We start from the raw sequence: 18,485 nt of genomic DNA, 5'->3' as shown, positions 1-18,485 counted from the left end.
GTGGTCTTAACATTGAGGCTGTGCATGTGTTTCAGGACATCACCTTGAAGATACAGTTTTTGAGGCTTCTTCAGAGCTTCAGCGACCACCACGAGTAAGTACAAGTGTGTCCCTGCAAGGAGAGTTGTTGGACTGTCTTTTGAAGGCCTCAGTCTCTTTGGTCTGTGACCTCGGCTCGAGAGGAGGCCCTAGAGCTGGTGGAAGCCCGCTGTCCCCTCAGTGGTAGCAGGTGTGACACTGCAGTCGGACCTGCCATCTATCCAGCCTTTCTTATGGCAGGCACTGCCCCTGAGCTTGCTTCTAGCCCTCATAGCCACCCCAGGAACTGAGTATGGAAGTCATTGGCCCCTTATTACCTTTGGAATCAATGGATCTCTCAACCTACTGCCCCTCTGAAGCGAGTGTGGACAGCGTGGCTATTCCCAGGAGCCGGCAGGAACCTCAGACAGGCAAAGCCAGCTGCTTACTGAGCAGCTGGGGATTCTTCCCTCCACAAGGAGGTGTGCTCCCGTTTTTCTTGAAAGACATTCTGTGCTCATTTATTTTTTAACCTTCGATGGAGAATGTACGAAGAAAATTACTCTCTGCTGTAAGGAAAACAGTGCAGGAAGGGGGTGACTAGCAGCTGACCCTTGGCCTTGGCATTGGGGAGATGATGTGGGGACCTTAGTGAGCGAGAATTTCAGTGAGCTTAGCTCCAGCCAGCTGTGTGTGCACAGGAAACTGGGCCCACTGTTGCATAACTTCTGATTTTTTCGGCCAAGGAAAGCCAGAAATTAAGATTTATGTGAAAGGTCCTGATTTTAAATGTTGGTTTAAATTTTTTAAAAACCTTGCATTTGAGCTAACAGAACATGCCTGGAGACAGCTGTGGCCCCAGGGCACCGCCGTCATATGCACCCGTCCTCTTTGAGAGATTTTCTGGCTGAAAGCCATAGAAGGGCTCCAGGAAGCATGTTAACCTTCTGAAAATGGCACCACGTACGTTATGGAACTGCGCTGTTTTCCCTGGGGAAGTGAGTCTCCGGCTTTCATCGGACTCTTCAATCTGAGTACTGTGTGGGATATCAGGACGAAATGCAAACAGCCATGGCCCCTGCTCTCATGAAGGGCAGAGTCTGAAAACAAAGACAGTTGTTCATCCGAGGATTCCACCATTGAGCATTAGTGATGAGTGGAGATGGTATTCAGGAGGAGAGGAACGGGTCTGTGAGAGGACATTTGACAGGGTACAGAACTGGCCAGAGGATGCTCAGGAGCTCTCCCTTGCCGAAGTGGCTTGTCAGCCAAGACCTGAAGGGTCGGCTTGTAGTGAATTGAGTGAACAGGCATGTGAGAGAGTGAGTGTTCTAGCCAGAAGCCCCTGAACGAAGGAAGACCATTGTGGCCAGCTGATGGGAGTGATGTGGGCTTGGCTCTGGGCTGGCTGCACAGGGCCTTATGGGTCACAGTCACAGGCCTGGATTTTATATACAGATGGTCCATCACTTAGAATTTTTCAACTGTACAATGGTGCAGAAGTCGAATTTTGAATTTTGATCTTTTCCTGCGCTCATGATAAACAGTTCAGTACTCTTGCAATGCTGGGCACTGAGCTGCAGCTGCAGCGCAAATGTATTTCAAGAAAAATGATGACCAGCTATGCGGTCACCAAGGTAGACAACCAGTACTCTGTGCTGTGCCCGCCATGTTGCCAGTGTTTATGGCCAACTGTAGGCTGAAGTCAGTGTTCTGAGCACATTCCAGGTAGGCTGGGCTAAGCTAGAAGGTTCAGTAGGTTAGATACATTAAATGTGTTTTTTTTTTTTCTTTTTTTCAAGATGGAATCTTGCTCTGTTGCCCAGGCTGGAGTTCAGTGGCGTGATCTTGGCTCACTACAACCTCCACCTTCTGGTTTCAAGTGATTCTCCTAGCTCAGCCTCCTGAGCAGCTGGGATTATAGGCGTGCGCCACCACACCCAGCTAATTTTTTGTATTTTTAGTAGAGACGGGGTTTCCCCATGTTGACCAGGCTGGTCTAGAACTCCTGACCTTGTGATCTGCCCGCCTCGACCTTCCAGGGTGCTGGGATTACAGGCGTGAGCCACCACGTCCAGCCTCAGTATGTTTTCACCTTACGGTATTTTCAAATACGATGGGTTCATCAGGGCATAACCCCCTCCTAAGTCAGAAAATGTCTGTTCTAAATGCAGTGGGAGGCTGTGGAAGTATTTTCACCAGGAGTGACAGGAGTGACAGATCCTGATTCTGAAGATCACTTTTGGTGCTGTGTGATGACTCAGTTCCTGTGGGATACCTTTTAGGGAGCTGGTGTCCTGGGAGCGCAGGGAGCAGTGACAGGCCTGGATGGCAAGCAGGGGGAAGTGTCACAGTTGACCAGGCCTCTGTGATGTCTGACTGTGGTGGTTGGTGGGACTGCTGCAGCAGGGCCAGGCTTGAGTGTGATTGGACATGTTGAGGTGCTGGTGCCTTTGAGGAAACAAGTAAAAGTGTAGGCAAAGAGAAAGGCCCGGAGCTGCTGAGGGAAGGGGCCTTGTCAGTGAATGTGGCAAGCAGGGGTTGGGGGTTGGGGGTGGGGCCAGGGAAAGATTCCATTGCCTGAGAGCCCAGAGTTCCCTCCTGCTGGCTGGAGTGAGAGGTGCTGGAGGAAAGTGCCTGGTGGCTTCTCAGATTCTCTCCGCAGGAAGTGGGCAGGAGACTCCCTGCAGTAGCCCGGTGCGGACCCAGCAGCCCCAGTTCCTGTCCTTTACCTCCTCCAACCCATTTTGTTTCAGGAACAAGTACCTGTTACTCAACAACCAGGAGCTGAACGAACTCAGTGCCATCTCTCTCAAGGCCAACATCCCTGAGGTGGAAGCTGTGCTCAACACCGACAGGTGAGTGCCGGGGTGCAGCGTTTCCCTCAGCCCATCCCGGCTGCTCGCCTTCCCTGGGGGCTCACTGGTGAGCACACCCAGGTATGCATGCGTGTCCTCTCTCACATGTAGCTACAGTGTCCTGAGGGCTCCTCTGTGCCAGGCACTGTATTCGTGTCACCTGCATTTTCTCATCGGAGCCTCACAGCAGCCCTAGGAGGGAAGCCCCATCCATACCTGCACTTTACAGATGAGGGGGCAGAGCCTCAGAGAGGTCACCTGCCAGAAGTCTTGTGTGCTCCGCACTGGCCCCCTTGCCTCGTGCATTCAGCCCCTTTGCTTATGTGCTCCTTTCTTGCCTGTTGGCATCTGCAGCCAAGCAGGACAGACAGAAGCCTCTTACCTGCTGCCACATGTTAAGCTGCATTACCTGGGTTAGGTTTGCCTCACCTGGAGCCAGGCAATGGGGAGCTAGTCTCACAGGCGTCAGAATGCAGTGGACTTTATCCAGCAAGAACTGTAATTTCCCAACCTTTTTTTGTTGGTTTTTGTTGTTGTTGTTGTTACTGTTGTTTTTTAGACACAGGGTCTTGTTCTTTCCCTCAGGCTGCAGAGCAGTGGTGTGATCGTAGCTCACTGCAGCCACAAACTTCTGGGCTCAAGTGATTCTCCTGCCTCAGCCTTCCAAGTAGCTGGGACTACAGGTGTGCGCCACCATGCCCAGCTAGTGTTTGTACTTTTTTTTGTAGAGATGGGATCTCACTATGTTGCCCAGGCTGGCCTCAAACTTCTGGCCTCAAGTGAGCCTCCCTAAGTCCTGGAATTACAGGTGTGAGCCACCATTCCTGGCCTCCCAACCTTTTTTTCCTAAGGCAGCAAGCAGAACTCTTCATTCAAATAAAATTGTACCCCGTCCTGCCCTGATATGTGTAGTGGATCACAGGAGAGCTGCTCTGTTGGAAGGGCCTGGACCCCGCATGCTTGGCCATCTTCCTTCCCCCATGATGGGGCCTGAGTCATTTCCTCATCTCCTGCCTTTGCTTCATAGACTGGGAAGCTGAGGCTTGGGGTTGTGGGTACTTGCCCAAGGCCAGCTGGAAGCGAACCTCAGGTCAGGAGTACGCTGGGCCCCACCCTGTTCGCACAGTCTTTCCGCATCTGGCAGACTGGCGTGCCTGTGTCAATACACTTTTGGTATAAACAGCTCTTCTCTGGCAGTTCTAAGCCATGTCTGATTCTGGATGTTTCTGGCCTGGGAAGGTAAGCTGGCCTGAGATGTGGGAATGCACTTGGCGGGTTAATTCTGTGACTGCAGGGGTCTCCGGGGCTCTGGCCCCGGTTGGAGCAGGAAGGCATCCTGCAGACTTGGAAATGTCCCCATGGTTTTTCACTGCCTAAACCAGCAGAGCAACCCATCCCCAGGGCCCCTGTCAGCCTCTCAGATCGGTCACCAGTGTCTCTCTTCTATTTCAGGAGTTTGGTGTGTGATGGGAAGAGGGGCTTGTTAACTCGTCTGCTGCAGGTCATGAAGAAGGAGCCAGCAGAGTCGTCTTTCAGGTGGGTCTGGGGACAAGTACCTGCCAATTCTGTGGGGCTGCAGAGCCAGGTGTTCCGCAGGAGGTTAGAAATACCTCCTTTAGTCACCAGCATCCATGCCTGAAGCACAGTTACTGTTGGGGAGAGGTGGTTTGACTGCCATCTTGCCTAGTGTTGACTTGGCAGGTATGTGGAACCTTCTTCCGCAACCCACAGTGACCGAGCATTCACCAAGCACCTGCTCTGGGCTGGTGCCGCATGGGTGGGAGAGAACTAGGATACGGGCCCTGCCATGAATTCCCTAGAGCTGAGCTGTTTCAATGCAGCATGGAAAGGAATGGAGCCAGTTGCCCGGCAGCTGTAGGAGCAAAGGAGAGCCTCCTGCTGCTAGGGCTGGGGGCTGGGTGAGTAGAGGAAGACCTTCTCTGAGGTCCTTAGACACATCTGAGATGAGTCTTGAAGTCAGTGGACAGGTAGAGTTCCATCAGGGCCGGGCATGAGCTGTCAGGAGGCTTCATGCCCACATGGGCCTTTGTCACTTCAGTGCCATATCCAAACTCCCTGTCATGGATCCCCGCTGTGCCTCTGGGTCCCTCAGTCAGCATAAGCCACTACTTTCCTAGGCCAGCCCGTCATCTGTGAGCCCAGCGGCCTGTCTGCACGTGTTTGTCAGCTTCCCACACACATTCCTGGCCCCTCAATTGCACGTCCTCCCATTCTTGTGAAAGGGCAAAGCCTAGAGTATGTTTCACGGGGGACTCGCAGGAGCCAGCCCTTCGATCCCAGATGTCACCTTCTTTGGGAAACAGCCCCTTCCAGACAGACCCAGATAGAAGAGTTCTGCGCTGAGCTGGCTCTCTGTGAGGATGGGGGCACTGCTGTGTCCCCAAGCCCAGGATGAAGCCTGATGCTTGGTAGATGTTCAGTAAATGCTGAGTACATGAAAAGGGAACAGACATCTCCCAACCCCTTGGAGAATTGAACACGGGCCAGAAGAGGGCAGCCTTAGCCACCTGAGCCAATATTTGGGTCGCAGGTTTTGGCAAGCTCGGGCTGTGGAGAGTTTCCTCCGAGGGACCACCTCCTATGCAGACCAGATGTTCCTGCTGAAGCGAGGCCTCCTGGAGGTATGGTCTGGAGCAGCCACTGTCTTGGGTTCCATCCCCGCCCAGCCCACGCATTGTGTCCTGTACCGAGCCCCAAACAGTTCATCAGGAGCCAACCAGATATCACGACTTCTGAATGCCAGTGCAGGTTGCCCTAGTTTTTGCCCTGGGTTTCCAACTGTGGGTTCCCCATGGGTGCTTAAGGGGTGACAGATTTAGGGGGTGGCCAGGCCATGCAGGAGGGTGAGAGTTTAGTTAGCAAGGCATTTTGACCGTGAAGATACTTTGATACTAAAAGTTAATTTTCCTTTATTGAATAATGGTCTTCAGAAAAAGTAAAACAGAGCAGAATGGCCACAGTTATAATTGGTATTTCAAATGTTTTGATATGGACAAGAAACTGACCCCTGAATTATAAAATCCATGTGGAAAAGAACTGACCAAATCAATGTAACTCCAAGAAAATGTAGAAAACTTTATAAAGGAGTAAATTGGCTTTATTCTCTTGATGAAAACTCAATATTTTGGTGTAAACTTTAAACAATTTTGCTCATAAACACAAAGATGAGCCGTGGGGTCAAAGTGTGTCCTTTGCTTTTCAGTTCTGTCCTTCATTTACTTGAATGACCTCAGTGCCTAGGCAGTGGCCATGTTTTAGACCTGGTGATGACAGCTCCCCTCACCTAGGAGCTGAGCGCCCCGGCCATCTTGGTGACCACAGTGCAGGTCACAGGCTTCAGCTGTACACCCTGGGCAGGGGAGAGATTGTGCTACATTCCCAGTCTGTTCTGCCTCCTGGTGAGGTCTGTCAGGCCTGGTCCTGTCCTTGGAGACACCAGCATTCTCAGACAAGAATCTAGACAGGGTTGCAGGTTCCATCCCCAGGATGCTTGCTCGAAGCCAGTGCATGGTCTGAGCTCCATTCCAGGCCCTGGTGGGGGTAGCCACGTTCACACCTTCACCCTGTCCCTCCTCACCCAGCACATCCTCTACTGCATTGTGGACAGCGAGTGCAAGTCAAGGGATGTGCTCCAGAGTTACTTTGACCTCCTGGGGGAGCTGATGAAGTTCAACGTTGATGCATTCAAGAGATTCAATAAATACATCAACACCGATGCAAAGGTAAAGTTAACCTCGGGCTCTGCAGGGTGTGCTAGGTTGTCCAGCAGTTCCCTTGTAGTCCTGCTCTGCCGGTCTTTAGGCACAGGTTTTATTTTTTTATTTTTATTTTTATTTTTTTGAGACGGAGTCTCGCTTTGTCGCCCAGGCTGGAGTGCCGTGGCCGGATCTCAGCTCACTGCAAGCTCCGCCTCCCGGGTTCACGCCATTCTCCCGCCTCAGCCTCGGGAGTAGCTGGGACTACAGGTGCCCGCCACCTCGCCCGGCTAGTTTTTTGTATTTCTTAGTGGAGACGGGGTTTCACCGTGTTAGCCAGGATGGTCTCGATCTGACCTCGGGATCCGCCCGTCTGGGATCACAGGCTTGAGCCACCGCGCCCGGCCTAGGCACAGGTTTTAAATGAGAGATGACAGGAGAGTCTGGGCAGTCTTTGGCAAACATTCATCGGAACCTGCTCTGCCTGGCTCTGTGCTAGCCCCTGGGAGTGCAGGGATGAAAACCGGCGCTGCTTGTGGGTAGGGAGTGAGGGTGGGAATGGGCGGCTTGTGCACCTGCTGTGATGCAGCATGGTGGGTGCCACAGTGGGAGCTGCTGTAGGGAGGGACTGGGCCTGGTGTGTTAGGCTCACCAGGTGTGTGTGACAGAAACCCAGCCGAGGCTAGCTGAAGTAAAATTAGAAGTAAAAATTAGAGGAATCCAGCACCCTTGAGTGTAAAACCACTGGATAGAGTGTCGGATCTGTGCTGAACTCCAGGGGGTGCCTCTTAGTACCTGGGTCGTGAGGGGAGGTCCCTCAGCTTATCTGAGCCTCTGTCTTCCTATCCGAAGCAGTGGGGCTGGTGGAGGTCGCTGATGCCCCTTGTAGTGACTGTCCCCCCGGGCCATCCCATCCCTGGCCAGCAGCCCACTGCCTGCTGTGAGCTTAGTTTCTATACAGTTCCAGGTGTTCCTGAAGCAGATCAACAGCTCCCTGGTGGACTCCAACATGCTGGTGCGCTGTGTCACTCTGTCCCTGGACCGATTTGAAAACCAGGTGGATATGAAAGGTACATGAAAGGCAGGCTGTCAAGGCGAGTCATGCAGGGTGAGAACGCTGGCATCAGACACCCTGTCTCCAGCAGGAGACTTGAGGGAGCTGCACCAGACGCCCACGTGGCCGGCTTCGAGGTGGCGGCTCCCAGGGCAATTCACTTTGCTGCCTTGTTCAACACTTTAACAAGGTGAAAATCCATTGTTGTTAGCAAGATGCAAAAAACAGAAAAAGACCTTTTGGACTGGTATTGCCTGGCACGATGAGTTGGCCCCCTCATTCTCAGTGTGCTGTGCGTGGAATTACAGGTGCCCTGTGGTGCAGCAGGCATCTGAACCCTCCTGGACTTGCTAACGCATTTCCATGCATATGTGCACGCGTTTCCTTTTTTTCCTAGGAGAGGGCCTGTGGCATCCAGCAGATTCTCTTGAGGGTTTGTGACCCCCCCACCCCCCAAAAAGTCAGGCATTTGTTCCTTGTCTAGGTCACTGTCATTGATAGCAAGAAGTATCCTGGTAGTTGGTAATTTAGCCGTTTGCCTCCTTTTTCTGCTCCAGAGGGTCTGTTTCAGGGGAACAGCCACCCAGATTTTGGTACCTTCAGCTATTGCCCCGCCTCCCAATTGTGCGGGAAGCAGTTGCTCCGACACTAGAGGACGGAGCAGAACCTGTGCCTCGTGGTCTCAGTCTGGGCCGGACTCACCTGAGAGCTGGTGTGGAAAACCAGTTGCGCTGGGAGCTCTGCAGGAGGATTTGAACTTTTGCATTGGTTTTCTTTTTTTTTTTTTTTTTTTTGAGACGGAGTCTCGCTCTGTCGCCCAGGCTGGAGTGCAGTGGCCGGATCTCAGCTCACAGCAAGCTCCGCCTCCCGGGTTCACGCCATTCTCCCGCCTCAGCCTCCCGAGTAACTGGGACTACAGGCGCCCGCCACCTCGCCCGGCTAGTTTTTTGTATTTTTTAATAGAGACGGGGTTTCACCGTGTTAGCCAGGATGGTCTCGATCTCCTGACCTCGTGATCCACCCGTCTCGGCCTCCCAAAGTGCTGGGATTACAGGCTTGAGCCACCGCGCCCGGCCTGCATTGGTTTTCTTAATGCAGCATCATGGATCCATCTTCCTGTGGCGGAAACTTTCCTGTGTGTGATATGGAGGGCAGGGGTCTGGAGCCAGGCTAGGGAGGGCTGAGGGAGAGCTGCCCTGAGCTTGGTTCTGGAGGATGAGGTGGGGTGCTTCTGGGCGCTCTGAGAACACAGCTTTGCCTGCTGGCAGGACAGCTGGAGGTTCCTCTTCTTGCCGCAGTCAGCTTTCGTCGAAGCTGTTTTGATGATGAGCCCCCAGCTTCAGAGTCAGGACTCAAACGGGGCTCCACTAGAGGCCTGGGCGACCAAGCCACTGGGCCTAAGCCTGACCTGCTGCACCCCCGCCTCCCTCCACAGTTGCCGAGGTCCTGTCTGAGTGCCGCCTGCTTGCCTACATATCCCAGGTACCCACACAGATGTCCTTCCTCTTCCGACTCATCAACATCATCCACGTGCAGACGCTGACCCAGGTGAGAGGCCCCGGCAAACACACAGCAGGGAAGGTCGATTGGAAACCAGTTCCTTTGTCCTGGAGCCCAGATTTCTGTCCCCGACTCCAGAAGTGTGTCTCTGGAGACCCAGCTCTTCTGAGGACTGTGCTTAGGAGGAATCAGTGCTCCATTGTACAGACAGGGCCTAAGGAGGGTTCGCAAGTCCCCTCAGGTCACAGGCTGCCTCGAAGGCCAGCACTCTTCCCGCCTCCCCCATGTCCACGTCCCTCACACCTTCTGCCCTGCTGGGCTTCGGAATCGGACCTGAGGCTGCCCAACTCCCTCACTGAAGTCATGCAGCCTTCCCTTCTCTGAGCCTCATGCACCTCTTTTCTCAAGTGGGGGTGGTCTTAGCACCTCTCAGAGGTGGTCTTTGGTTCTGTTCTGAGGTGAGGCGCCAGGTGGGAGTGCATGGTGAGTGGGGCAGAACTCTTGCTCCTCCAAGGTGCACAGGCTAGTGCTGACAGGCACTTCTGAAGCGGGATAGCCGCCCCAGCACACGCACCCAGCCCTGCCTGGGATGGACCTTCCGGAAGGAGTGATGCTTGAGCCGAGGTCTGGACAGGGACAGATGTTGTTGCCCTCAGGTGGGGTGGGAAGTGGGTGTGGGGAGCAGGAAGGTGCTCAGGCAGGAGACTGGGGCTGCTGGGGGCCCCCTTCCCCTAGTCCTATTTCACATCTGTGCAGGGAGAGCTCCATGGGTGGCCCGAGGCCTAGGGCCACTCTCCTGCCTGCCTGATGGTTGCCCAGGTTCACCAGGGGCCACTGGGGCTCCCACCAGCCCCTGACCCGGTGGGCCTGTGGCCTTGCAGGAGAATGTCAGCTGCCTCAACACCAGCCTGGTGATCCTGATGCTGGCCCGACGGAAAGAGCGGCTGCCCCTGTACCTGCGGCTGCTGCAGCGGATGGAGCACAGCAAGAAGTACCCCGGCTTTCTGCTCAACAACTTCCACAACCTGCTGCGCTTCTGGCAGCAGCACTACCTGCACAAGGACAAGGACAGCACCTGCCTAGAGAACGTGAGTGCCCCACCCCTCAAGGGGGTGATGGGTGGGCAGCAGACCCAGGGCCTCTCAGAGGGGTGTCCCGGTGCTGGGCTTGACCTGGGTCCTCCAGGCGCCCCCCAGCCCCTCCCTCTTTGCCCAGAGCTCCTGCATCAGCTTCTCATACTGGAAGGAGACAGTGTCCATCCTGTTGAACCCGGACCGGCAGTCACCCTCTGCCCTCGTTAGCTACATTGAGGAGCCCTACATGGACATAGACAGGGACTTCACTGAGGAGTGACCTTGGGCCAGGCCTCGGGAGGCTGCTGGGCCAGTGTGGGTGAGCGTGGGTATGATGCCACACGCCCTGCCCTGTTCCCGTTTCTCCCTGCTGCTCTCTGCCTGCCCCAGGTCTTTGGATGCAGGCTTGGTGGGAGGGAAGTCCTAGAAGCCCTTGGTCCCCCTGGGTCTGAGGGCCCTAGGTCATTGGAGAGCCTCAGTCCCCATAATGAGGACGGGGTACCATGCCCACCTTTCAACTTCAGAACCCTGGGGCCCAGGCCCACCCAGAGGTAAGAGGACTTCTAGCATTAGCTCTGTGTGAGCTCCTGCCGGCTTCTTGGCCATCAGTCCCGGGGTAGGGAGGAAGACATGGGTGACCCCCCATCTGTGAGCCAAGCCTCCCTTGTCCCTGGCCTTTGGACTCAGGCAAAGGCTTCTGAGCCCTGGGCAGGGGTGATGGGTACCAGAGAATGCTGCCTTCCCCCAAGCCTGCCCCTCTGCCTCATTTTCCTTTAGCTCCTCTGGTTCTGTTTGCTCATTGGCCGCTGTGTTCATCCCAGGGGGTTCTCCCAGAAGTGTGGGGGGAGCTTTCCCTCCATCCCTTGTGGCACAGGGCAGCCGCTCCTGCCTGAGCCTGGACACGGGGCCCTTCCTTGTGTTGCCAATTTATTAACAGCAAATAAACCAATTAAATGGAGACTATTAAATAACTTTATTTTAAATGATTGCTGTGGACCTGGCTTTTGTCCCTAGGGCTGTTTTCCCCTCCTGAACCCCAAAGAATGAGAAGGAAACTGGCTGTGGTGTTTATTCAGGGCCTGGGGAAGCCTGAAGGCAGCATGGGGGATGCAGAGATGGGATGCAGAGATGGCAGGATTGGGGCAGGTGGTCTCAGCCAGAGGCACAACAGCAGACATTCCTCTTGAGAGCCCAGCGGCTCGGGCCTTCACTCCTTGTGCTGAGGAGAAAGGGATAGCTGAATGAGCAGGACTACCTGTCATCCCCCACACTCCCCCTGCACAGAGAGCAATGCCCCCACCACTCCTCACCTTGGGACCCAGGGCATCCCGGGTCCGTGCCCGCAGCTTGTTGGCCTGGGTTTCCGCCATGTCTGCCCGCTCCTCCGCGTCATCCAGCTCGTGCTGGGCCTTGCGATACTTGGCCAGGTTGGTGTTGGCCTGCTGCTCCTGGGGGCACACACACGGCCTTGGCTCCTCTTCGGTGACTGAGATGCTTATTCTGGTCCCTGCCCCATCCCCAGTAAAGCAGCTGGCTCCTCCTGGTCCTCAACTTTGTTCCTACTGCCATTGTCCATCCTCACTAATACCACAGTGGGAATAAGGAAGTTGGGACGTACCAACTTCATGATGTGCCTCTGTGCCTGCCCCGCCCCTCAGAGGCAACTCCAGCCTTGGCCAGGGGAAAGCACGTGGGGTCTGTTCTGTGAGACAGAGCTAGGTCTATCTCCCCAGAGATGTTAGAAGCTTCTCTCTTCCTTCTGGGTCACTGAGCCGGGAGGGTGGAGCTGCTGCTGATGCCTCACCTGGCCACAGACCCTGGGGCAGAGCTGGGGTGCCGGGTCCAGGTATCCAGGCCCCAGCACACTCACCGCCTCCTCAAACTGGCGCTTGTAGCTCTTGACCTTGCTCTGCAGCTTGTCCACCAGGTCCTGCATGCGAGCCAGGTTCTTCCTGTCCTCCTCGGCCTGGGCAGGCAAGGGGGACTCAGGGCTTGCCTAGGCTGGGCCAGCTCCAGGGCCACTCCCCAGGGAGACCCGGTTACCCACCTGGTATGCGAGCTCCTTGACGCGGCGCTCATGCTTACGCACGCCCTTAAGGGCCTCGGCGTGCTTCTTCTGCTCTGCGTCTAGCTCGGCCTCCAGCTCCCGTACCTGCAGGCAGGGGTACCGCCTGTTGCCCAGCCCACCCCTGGGTCACCCACCCTGCCTGGGCCAAGGACTAGAGGGGCCGCACACACCTTGGCCTCCAGCTTCTGCACCTGCTTCTTCCCGCCACGGAGGGCGGCCTGTTCTGCCTCCTCAAGGCGGGCCTGGAGCTCGCGCACCGTCTGCTCCAGTGTCTTTTTCATCCGCTCCAGGTGTGCGCTTGTGTCCTGCTCCTTCTTCAGCTCCTCGGCCATCATGGCTGCCTTTGGGGGAGAAGGGGCTGGTCAGGTGCCCCGCCTCAGGGAAGTCCCTCTGCATTGTCCCAGGCTTCCCACAGCCCTTGCCCAGCCTCACATCCGTGATGGCCTTTTTGGCCTTCTCCTCAGCCTCCCGCCTCTCCTGTGCAGCCTCCTCCACCTCCCCGCTCAGCTGGGCCAAGTCTGCCTCCAGCTTCTTCTTTTGGTTCAGGAGGCCTGTGTTCTGAGGGGAAGCAGAGTCTCAGAGCCAGCCAACAGGCCTGCACCTGCTCTGTCCCCAGGGACTCCTGTCCCCACCTGCGAATGCAGGAGGTTGAGGCGCTCGGTGGCCTCCAACAGCTCCTGCTCTGCCAGCCGCCGGCTGCGCTCGCCCTGCTCCAGGGCAGCCCGCAGCTCCTCCAGTTCCGCGGCCAGCAGCGCAGCCCGGCGCTCCAGAGCCTGTGCTTGCTCGCGGAGCTCAGCTGCCAGCCGCTGTTCCTCGTCCCGCCCTGCCTGCTCCTCCTTGAGCTGTGCCTGCATCAGCCGCGTGGCAGCCTGGGCCTCCGTGGCCTGGCGGGTGGCATGGCCCAGCTGCAGCTCCAGGTCATTGAGGTCACCCTCCATCTTCTTCTTGAGCCGCAGCGCCTCATTGCGGGCCCGTGTCTCTGCATCCAGGGAGGCCTGCAGGGACTCCACAGCTCGCTGGTGGTTGCGCCTATGGGAGGAGGGTGGCATGAAAGGGGGTCCCGTAAGGGCATATCTGTCCTTACAAATGCCCAAGGACCGTTGGAGACAAGAACCCATTTTGAGAACAACTGAGTCACCCCTCCCCAGTTTAAAGTCTCTTGTGACTGCCTGTGGCCCATCAGAGTAAGTTCGTGGAGAAGAGTGAGGCCCAGGCGGACAGGTGGACTGACTGTAGCTCCACCCCCACTGTGTGACCTTGGGCAAGTCCTTCAGCATCTCCAAGGTTCACCTCTAGAATGGAAACAGCAACCCGGACCTCAGAAAGTCCCATGGGAGGGACAGACTAGAGAGAGCAGAGTACACACTACTTCCCTTCCCTTCTGCCCTCGGGAGGCGGGAGCAGGAGGAGGACGGACACACCTCAGGTTAGCGCACTCCTCGTCTTTCTCTGCCAGCTTCCGGTCCACTTCTGCTTTGACCTGGGAGAGCTCCAGCTGGATCCGCAGCGTCTTGGTCTCCTCCAGCTCCAGGGCCCCCTGCGGATACAGAGCAGGCATGGTGGGGTGGGAAGGGGGGACACCCAGCAGAGCAGCACGTCAGTGTCCACCCACCCCTGTGGCCAGCCCCTGACCTCTGCCTCCTCCAGTGCAGCCTGGATCTCACTCTTCTCGCCTTCCAGTGCCTTCTTGGCTTTCTCCAGTTCCTGGATGCTCTTCCCACTGAGACTCAGCTGGTCCGTGAGGTCGCTGATCTCCTCTGCAGTGGACAGGGTGCTGAGGGGCCACCCCCATGGCTTGTACTCCCACCCAGGTCACTCCACTCACCCCTGATTCCAGGGTGGCCCCACCAGGGCACCCCTGTGACTCCAAGGTGCTCCGACCCCAGGGCAGCGCCCTGGCCCTGGTGTGTGGCAGGTCCTACCCTGCAGGTTCTTGTTCTCCCGCTTGAGCGTCTCCAGGGCCTCAAGTGCCTCCTCGTGGCTGTGCTGCAGCCGGAAGAGCTCAGTGCCCAGGCCACGGGCCTCCCTCTGCGCCGCCTCCAGCTCCCGCTGCATCTCCTCCTCCTGCCGCCGCCGTTCCTCCAGTGCCCGTTCCAAGTGCCGCTGCTTCTTGTCCAGCGCAGCAGCTGCTGAGGTCGCCCGCTCCAGCTCCAGGGTTACATCCTCTGACTCTGTCTGCAGCCGTAGCTTGGCCTTCTCCAATGACGAGCACTTGGCATTGGCAGCCTCCACGCCCTCCTCTGCCTCCTGCAGCCGCAGTGCCAGCTTTTTTCTAGGCCATGGGGCCAGACAAGTTGTGGACCATGGAGGGAGGGAGGACAGCCCCAGCAGCTCCCTTCGCCCACCCTCAGTGGGGCTCAGAGGCACAGGCATAAAGCTCTGCATGGCAGGGGCCTGGCCAGCAAAGCACTCACTTGGCCTCCTCCAGCTCCTCGGTCCTCTGGATGGCATCTGCTTCGTACTTGCTCCTCCACTGGGCCACCTCGGCATTGGCCTTAGACAACAGCCGCTGCAGCTCAGCCTGGGCCTCAGCCTCCTCCTCGTGCTGCTCCCGCAGGAGGTCACAGTCATGCCGCAGAGCCTGCACGGCGTGGGCCAAGGCGCTCTTGGCCTGCAGGGACACCAGTGACCTCAGCATTGGTGCAGCCCAGTGGCTCTGGCGCCCACCTGCCCACTCCATGGTCACCGGTGCCAGCCCACCTTGCTTTCCTCCTCTAGCTGGCGCCGCAACTCTTCCAGACTTTGGGCGGCCAAGGCCTTCCCACGGCTCAGCTGACTGATCAGACACTCCTTCTCCTCCAGCAGGCGACTCAGCTCCCCTGCAGGCAAAGAGGCGAGCGGGCAGGTCAGGCTGGCGAGGGCTGCACCAAAGCCCTGCCTGGTGTGGCCAGCTGAGCCCCAGCCTCACCACTTTCCGTCTGTAGTCGCCCCCGCTGCGTGCTTGCATCCGCCAGCTGCCGCTGCAGCTCCTCCACCTTGATCTTGGCCTCACTTAGCTGATCCTCATAGGTGCGACACAGCTTCTCTGCACTGGCCTGGGATCCCAGGTTGGGGGCAGGGGTTAGATGTCAGAACAAGTTTGTATATCAGAGGGCAGGATCTGGGTCTGCCAGTCAGAGACTGGGATCTGGGATCGGAAACTGGTAAGCTAGACATGGGCCCAGGAATCAAAGGGAGAGCAGAGCCCCAAGTTCAAAGTCAGGGAAAGAGATTCTACTGCTGGGCTTAACAGACACGTGTCAGAATGGACAGGGCTGGGCCAGTCCCAGGGCCGGTGGGTCAGGGCGAGAGTTGGGATGGTAGCTGTGGAGTCAGCTGGCAACAGTGGTCAGAGGTCAGCTGTCAGGATTATGTGGCAGAAAGGTCAAGGCTAGGGTGCTGGGGTTCAGAACAGGAAGTCAGGACAGGTATTAAGTCAGAGTTCAGGAGTCAAGGGCTGGGGTCACAACTACTGCTGGTTCAAGGGTCCAAGGCTGGAAGTAGATGCTGGGTCAAAAATGACCTGGAGTCAGGGAACAGGGCTTGGGAGTCATGGCTTAAGGACTGGCAGGAGGCTGAGAAAAGGGGGTTGGGTGCCAGGTGAATGGGTCAGGGCTCAGGATCAGGTACCGGGTGGAGGGAGTATGGGGACAGTATTGGCTGCTGGGGTTGGGATTGGTTTAAAGTCAGGGTGGGTATGGGGTGAGGAAGGCGTGGACACCTTGGCACGGGTCAGAGTCTCCACATTGGCAGCCAGGTCGTCCACCTCCATGCGCAGCTCGCTCTTCTCCTTCTCCAGCTTCTGCCGCACCCTCTGCAGGCTGTCCACCTGCTCCCCCAGCTCCGCCGCGCCCTCCGCCTGCTTGCGCCGCAGCGCAGCCACCGTGGCCTCGTGCCGCAGCGCCGCCTCCTCCAGCTCCCGCCGCAGCCGCCCCAGCTCCGCCTCGCGCTTACGGGAGCCCTCGCGCTGCCCCGCGGACGCGCCGCCTGCTTCCTCCAGCCGCTCGCTCAGCTCCTCCAGCTCCCGTGCCGCCTCCGCGCGCTGCTTCTCCACGCGGGCCCGGGCTGCCCGCTCTGCCTCCAGCTCCTCTTCCAGCTCCTCCGCCCGAGCCTGGGGTGGGCACGTGGGGCAGCTGTCACTTCTGTGGGCCTCTGACCCCGGGCCTCACCCACCCGACCCCCACGTACCTGCAGCTCCTTGATCTTCTTCTGCAGCTGGGCTCCCAGGAGCTGCTCGTCTTCCACCCGCAGGCTTAGCTGGCTCAGCTCGGAGTCCTTCCTAGGAGCCGCAGGGTGGGTGAGCCAGTGCAGGCCTTAACTCCCACCCACCTGCCTGGGACCCCTGTAACGCCCCCAAGTCCCCTTCAGGCCCTGAGGGACCTCACCCCCATGCACCTGCTGCACTGGGCCCTGAGGCCTCAGCCCTGGACCCTGGCTGGGCCCTCAGTCCAGGGAGGGCAAGACGCTACCCCTGCGCCCCAGTGCCCCATCTCTCGACCCCCACCCCTAATGTCTGCATTACCTCAGGACCCACAAGAATCCAGAAGGGAACAAGGGCTGGGTGCAGGCTCAGAAGGCCCCTCTGGCCAGGCTGGGAGGGCCCCCCTACCGCCCCGCCGCCCCACTGCCCCGCCTACTTCTTGAGCTTCTCCTCCAGCTGCTGCTTGTCTTGGGTGGCATCAGCCACCGACTCCTGCGTCAGCTTCAGGTCACCCTCCAGCTTGCGCTTGGCCCGCTCTGTGTCCATGCGCAGTTTCTTCTCCTGCTCCAGGGAGCATTCCAGCTGTGGAGCAGGCAGAGCAGGGGTCAGCCATGGCCCAGGCCAGCCAGCACCCTGGCCCCGCCACCCAGTCTCAGGATGACCCTGACTCACGTCCTCCACCTGCTGCTCCAGCCGGAGCTTGGCCTTGGTCAGCGCGCTCACGCGGTCCTCCTCGGCCTGCAGGTCACCCAGGGCCTGCTGGTGGGCCTCCTGTAATGCCTTCTTCTCCTTGGTCAGCCGGGCCACGGACTCGTCCAGCGCAGCCATCTCTTCTGTCAGGTTCTTCACCTGTGCCAGGGCCAGCGTCACCATGAGGACGACCTTCCCTGCACTCTGAGCGGCCACCACACTAGGTCAGAGCAAGTGCCCCTTCCAGCTATGGGACTCAGGCAAGTCACTTGACTCCGAGCCTCCACAGCTTCTGCCTAAGGGAAGGACCCTCCTCATGGGGCTGTACTGAGGATTCACGAGTGGTTGCACCCGCAGCGCCCAGCACCACACCTGGCCCGGCGAGAGAGCCACAGATGCCAGAGCCATGTGCAGTATTAGCAGGTGCCCAGGGCAGCTGCCTCCTAGTCCTGGCTTCCTCGGTGAGCACCTGTGAGAACCTAAGCTGCCTCCCCCGCCTCACTTTCCCTCCTGTGTAATGGAGTCACTCCTCCAGCACTGGGAACCACAGCGGCCAGCACGAGAGCTCAAGGTCAGAAGTCACCTGCAGGATGCAGAGCTGGGGACATGGAGTTCCTGCCCTCAAGGGGCTTGCACTCCAGGATGGATGAGGATCGCCAGCATGTGCTAAACACCTACTGTGTGCAAGGCCCAGGTGTGTGTGCTCAGGAAAGGCCAGTCACACACCACATCACCAGCTACCCTAATGGTAGTGCTGCTAACCCTACTTGACAGACAAGGAAACTGAGGACCAAGAAAGGTAGTGACATGCTCAGGGCCACAAAGCAGAGGCTTAGCAGAGCAGGGGTGGGACCTGCAGCCGCCTGCCCCAAAGCTGGCCCCCTGGCTCTGGGCCCTTTCCCACAGCTGGCCCGGCCCACACCTTGTTCTCAGTGGCTTGCTTCTCCTTCTCAGCTTTGGCCAGTGTCAGCTCCAGGTCATCAATGTCCTTCTTGAGCTCCGTGCACTCGTCCTCCAGCTTGCGCCGGCGGGCGGCCAGGTCAGCGTTCACCTCCTCCTCATCCTCCAGCCGCTCACTCAGCTCCTTCACCTTCCCCTCCAGCTGCACCTTGGACTTGATCAGCAAGTGGCAGCGCTCCTCGGCATCTGCCAGGTTGTCCTGCTCCTGGAGGGCACACGGAGTGGGGCCGGGTCAGGGGAGGGCCAGGTAAACCAGCAGAGGGACACCAGGTCAGGCCCTGGAGAGGAAACTATTTCTGTTTGTCCATCCAAAGGTTTGAAGCCCATGCTTAGCTGGGCTCTGAGAACTCAGGAATGCCTTGACCTGC

General features: G+C 57.7%; 2 protein-coding genes and 1 long non-coding RNA gene across 7 annotated transcripts in view; 2 read left to right on the top strand and 1 right to left on the bottom strand.

The window, feature by feature from the left end:
• Positions 1 to 11,202, top strand: part of TRPC4AP (transient receptor potential cation channel subfamily C member 4 associated protein) — an 88,596-nt gene extending 77,394 nt beyond the window's left edge. Inside the window, 9 exon segments of the mRNA XM_015149151.3 lie at positions 36 to 94; positions 2,775 to 2,876; positions 4,329 to 4,412; positions 5,428 to 5,518; positions 6,479 to 6,619; positions 7,554 to 7,662; positions 9,082 to 9,194; positions 10,028 to 10,234; positions 10,362 to 11,202. Coding sequence (XP_015004637.2) covers positions 36 to 94; positions 2,775 to 2,876; positions 4,329 to 4,412; positions 5,428 to 5,518; positions 6,479 to 6,619; positions 7,554 to 7,662; positions 9,082 to 9,194; positions 10,028 to 10,234; positions 10,362 to 10,499 — 1,044 coding nt within the window. The 3' untranslated portion in view covers positions 10,500 to 11,202.
• The window catches only part of MYH7B (myosin heavy chain 7B), a 46,005-nt gene continuing 38,693 nt past the window's right edge, over positions 11,174 to 18,485 (bottom strand). For all 5 annotated transcript variants that reach the window (XM_077951642.1, XM_077951643.1, XM_077951644.1 and 2 more), the window contains 18 exons: positions 18,080 to 18,322; positions 17,140 to 17,316; positions 16,904 to 17,049; positions 16,455 to 16,545; positions 15,988 to 16,377; positions 15,196 to 15,322; positions 14,988 to 15,106; positions 14,702 to 14,898; positions 14,210 to 14,559; positions 13,920 to 14,044; positions 13,709 to 13,824; positions 12,920 to 13,316; positions 12,720 to 12,845; positions 12,458 to 12,628; positions 12,267 to 12,371; positions 12,090 to 12,185; positions 11,530 to 11,667; positions 11,174 to 11,438 (listed from right to left, as the gene is read on the bottom strand). In XM_077951642.1, coding sequence (XP_077807768.1) covers positions 11,427 to 11,438; positions 11,530 to 11,667; positions 12,090 to 12,185; positions 12,267 to 12,371; positions 12,458 to 12,628; positions 12,720 to 12,845; positions 12,920 to 13,316; positions 13,709 to 13,824; positions 13,920 to 14,044; positions 14,210 to 14,559; positions 14,702 to 14,898; positions 14,988 to 15,106; positions 15,196 to 15,322; positions 15,988 to 16,377; positions 16,455 to 16,545; positions 16,904 to 17,049; positions 17,140 to 17,316; positions 18,080 to 18,322 — 3,126 coding nt within the window. In that variant the 3' untranslated portion in view covers positions 11,174 to 11,426. The remainder of the gene's footprint in view (positions 11,439 to 11,529; positions 11,668 to 12,089; positions 12,186 to 12,266; positions 12,372 to 12,457; positions 12,629 to 12,719; positions 12,846 to 12,919; positions 13,317 to 13,708; positions 13,825 to 13,919; positions 14,045 to 14,209; positions 14,560 to 14,701; positions 14,899 to 14,987; positions 15,107 to 15,195; positions 15,323 to 15,987; positions 16,378 to 16,454; positions 16,546 to 16,903; positions 17,050 to 17,139; positions 17,317 to 18,079; positions 18,323 to 18,485) is intronic.
• On the top strand, positions 17,241 to 17,831 carry LOC144332128 (uncharacterized). The gene is made up of 3 exons (XR_013399902.1): positions 17,241 to 17,381; positions 17,515 to 17,618; positions 17,693 to 17,831. It is a non-coding gene; the product is annotated as an uncharacterized LOC144332128 (long non-coding RNA).

Source organism: Macaca mulatta, chromosome 10 (assembly GCF_049350105.2).
Source record: "Macaca mulatta isolate MMU2019108-1 chromosome 10, T2T-MMU8v2.0, whole genome shotgun sequence".
NCBI classification, from domain to species: domain Eukaryota; kingdom Metazoa; phylum Chordata; class Mammalia; order Primates; family Cercopithecidae; genus Macaca; species Macaca mulatta.
The sequence above is the reverse complement of the archived record's forward strand: the minus strand, read 5'-3'. Positions and strand labels throughout refer to the sequence as shown.